The 2,217-nt window shown below is 62.7% G+C and overlaps 1 protein-coding gene across 1 annotated transcript; it reads right to left on the bottom strand.

The window, feature by feature from the left end:
- Nucleotides 1-282: 282 nt before the first annotated feature.
- VDBG_09616 (conserved hypothetical protein) lies at nt 283-2,115 on the bottom strand (the record flags this gene model as incomplete). Its single annotated transcript, XM_003000375.1, has 4 exons — nt 283-1,006; nt 1,061-1,659; nt 1,747-1,768; nt 1,979-2,115. 4 exons carry the CDS (start codon nt 2,113-2,115, stop codon nt 283-285), a joined length of 1,482 nt encoding a protein of 493 aa, XP_003000421.1.
- Between the last annotated feature and the right edge of the window lie 102 nt (nt 2,116-2,217).

The following is a 2,217-nucleotide window of genomic DNA, read 5'->3' as shown; positions in this document are numbered from 1 at the left end:
TATCTTTGCGACGAGTTTCCACCCAGAGCTGACGGATGATATTCGGGTGCACGTGTGGTGGCTCGGCGAGGTGGCAAACTACCTCGAGAAGGAGACGGCGTGACTGGGTCAGCACAAGGAGAGGATGACGAGAACAACATGGGCAAACACAATGACGATATGCCATAGAAGTAGACAGCCTGCGTAGAACGAATTCGTACACACTGCATTACAACACTTCATTACAACACTGCATTACAACACTTCATTACAACACTTCATTACAACACTGATTACGAGTCTCTACTCCTGCCCCTCGCCCTCCCCTTGCGCCTCGTCCTCCTCGAGACTCCAATCCCGCAAGCCCTCGCCCCGGATCCAGCTGACGCCACGGCGCCAGCTACCCTCGCGGATTGCCCGCGCGTCCCTCTCGTACACGACGCCCGTCACCATGAGCGCTGCGACAAAGACCCACACGTCACCGCCGCGCATGCCCTTCCACCACCGCCTCTTGACGCCGACCTTCCACAGCGAGTCCACGCTCGCCCGTGCCGAGTACAGGAACATGCCCCGGCCCTGCTTCCGCTCGACCCAGGCCCAGAGACCGGCGACGAAGCCGCCGAGGAAGAACCGCAGCGTCGGCAGCACGTGGCGCGGCAGCCACGTCTGGAACACGCAGATGGAGGCCCACGCCGTCGAGATGGAGCCGGCGAGGAACGTCGAGCTCCGCAGCGCGCGGCCGAGCACCTTGGTCAGGACGGCGACGGGCGCGTGGTACAGCTTGGCGCCGGCGTTGGGCAGAATGGCAAACGCGCCGTAGAAGCCGAGGAGCATGCGCATAAAGGGCGGGAACGAGCTGAGCCAGAACTGCAGGTAGGTACGCAGACAAGACGGGTCAGACGGGTGGAGGGTCGCGCACGAGAGAGAGGTGATGATGGGGTGTGCGGTCGAGGTCAGGGGCGCGACGGCGGCGAGTGATGCCGGCAGCGTTTCCTTGTTGGGGAACAGAGTGGGCGAGATGTAGGGTCTGTCATTTGTCAGCTGTCTTCTCGGACCCAAGCAGCGCGCCATGGAAACGTACGGCCAATTGAGCTTTGCCATCTGTGCAAGGCTGTCGACAATCTCCAACGTCTTGGGCCACACCAGGTGGCTCGGATAGCCGGCGGGCCTCTGTTGCAGATAGGCTGTCGAGTTATTGAAGATGAGGTTTCCGTAGGCCGCGGGGAAGCAGTCGCGGTCAAAGACGACGGCGTGCAGCAGCTGTCCAAAGGCAAAAGGCTGGATCATCCAGCTACCCCACCACCAGGGCCGTTCCCTCTTGACGCGGCCACCGGCTTTGAAGCCCCAGATCATGCCCTCGCCCTCGCACAGATTCCAGCCGAACTCGAGGGCGCGGAACATGGCGTAGATGGCGACCGACACGCGCAGTTGCTGCGCCGGGTACACGCCGAGGGCCAGACCGGCGAGCGAGGCACCGACGGCGGGTGCATAGGGCGACGTCAGTGTGGCGGCGGTACGGGATTGCGTCGTCGGAAGGGGATCGCCGCATCGTCGAGCAGGTGGCCGCGCAACCTGGACATGAAGCGGAAGAGCAGGCGATAGAGCAGCAGGATGGAGGATAGAGAAAGCGACAGACGGAAGGTGGGTGAGTTGTACAGCGGTTGCTTCTTCGCGTTCGTGCTGTGGTTGAGTCAGTGCATGCTGCTTCACACCATGGTGGCCCTGCCACGCAAAGGAGGCCATGCAGGGACAGCCCGGGGAACATACTCTCTTCTTGCCGAAGCACCCTCTTCATCAAGACATCATACGTCTTCATGCCCGCCGCCCGTGCCGACAAAATAAGCGCAGCGCGTCGCGGATCGCCCGTGTATTGTAGCTGTCGCTCGGCGGCACAGCATGTGACGGCCGTCGGCCAGGCTTGTCGCCATCGACTATCTTCTCGACCGTCGCCACGCTCGGCGCCGTCCGCCTTAGCACGCGCGACCGCGAGATGACATACTTGTGCAGCGTGGCGTACTCGCGCGCCGAGATGGTGTAGCGCAGGGCGTTGCGCAGGACGGGGTCGGAGACGGACTTGGGCGTCAGGGTGCGCGGCGCGTTGGGCGGGCGCGACGGCCCCGGTGCGGCCGAGGTCATCGGTTCCTGTCGAGAGGTGTCGCTCTACTGCCAGTGGGACAGCCGCTCGACTGCGAGATGGAACAGAGCAAAAGGTGTGGCGTTTGAAATCAGAATGAATCG

This window comes from Verticillium alfalfae, genomic scaffold (assembly GCF_000150825.1).
Source record: "Verticillium alfalfae VaMs.102 supercont1.15 genomic scaffold, whole genome shotgun sequence".
Lineage (NCBI taxonomy): Eukaryota > Fungi > Ascomycota > Sordariomycetes > Glomerellales > Plectosphaerellaceae > Verticillium > Verticillium alfalfae.
Note: the sequence above shows the minus strand (reverse complement) of the source record. Positions and strands in the feature narration are given on the sequence as shown.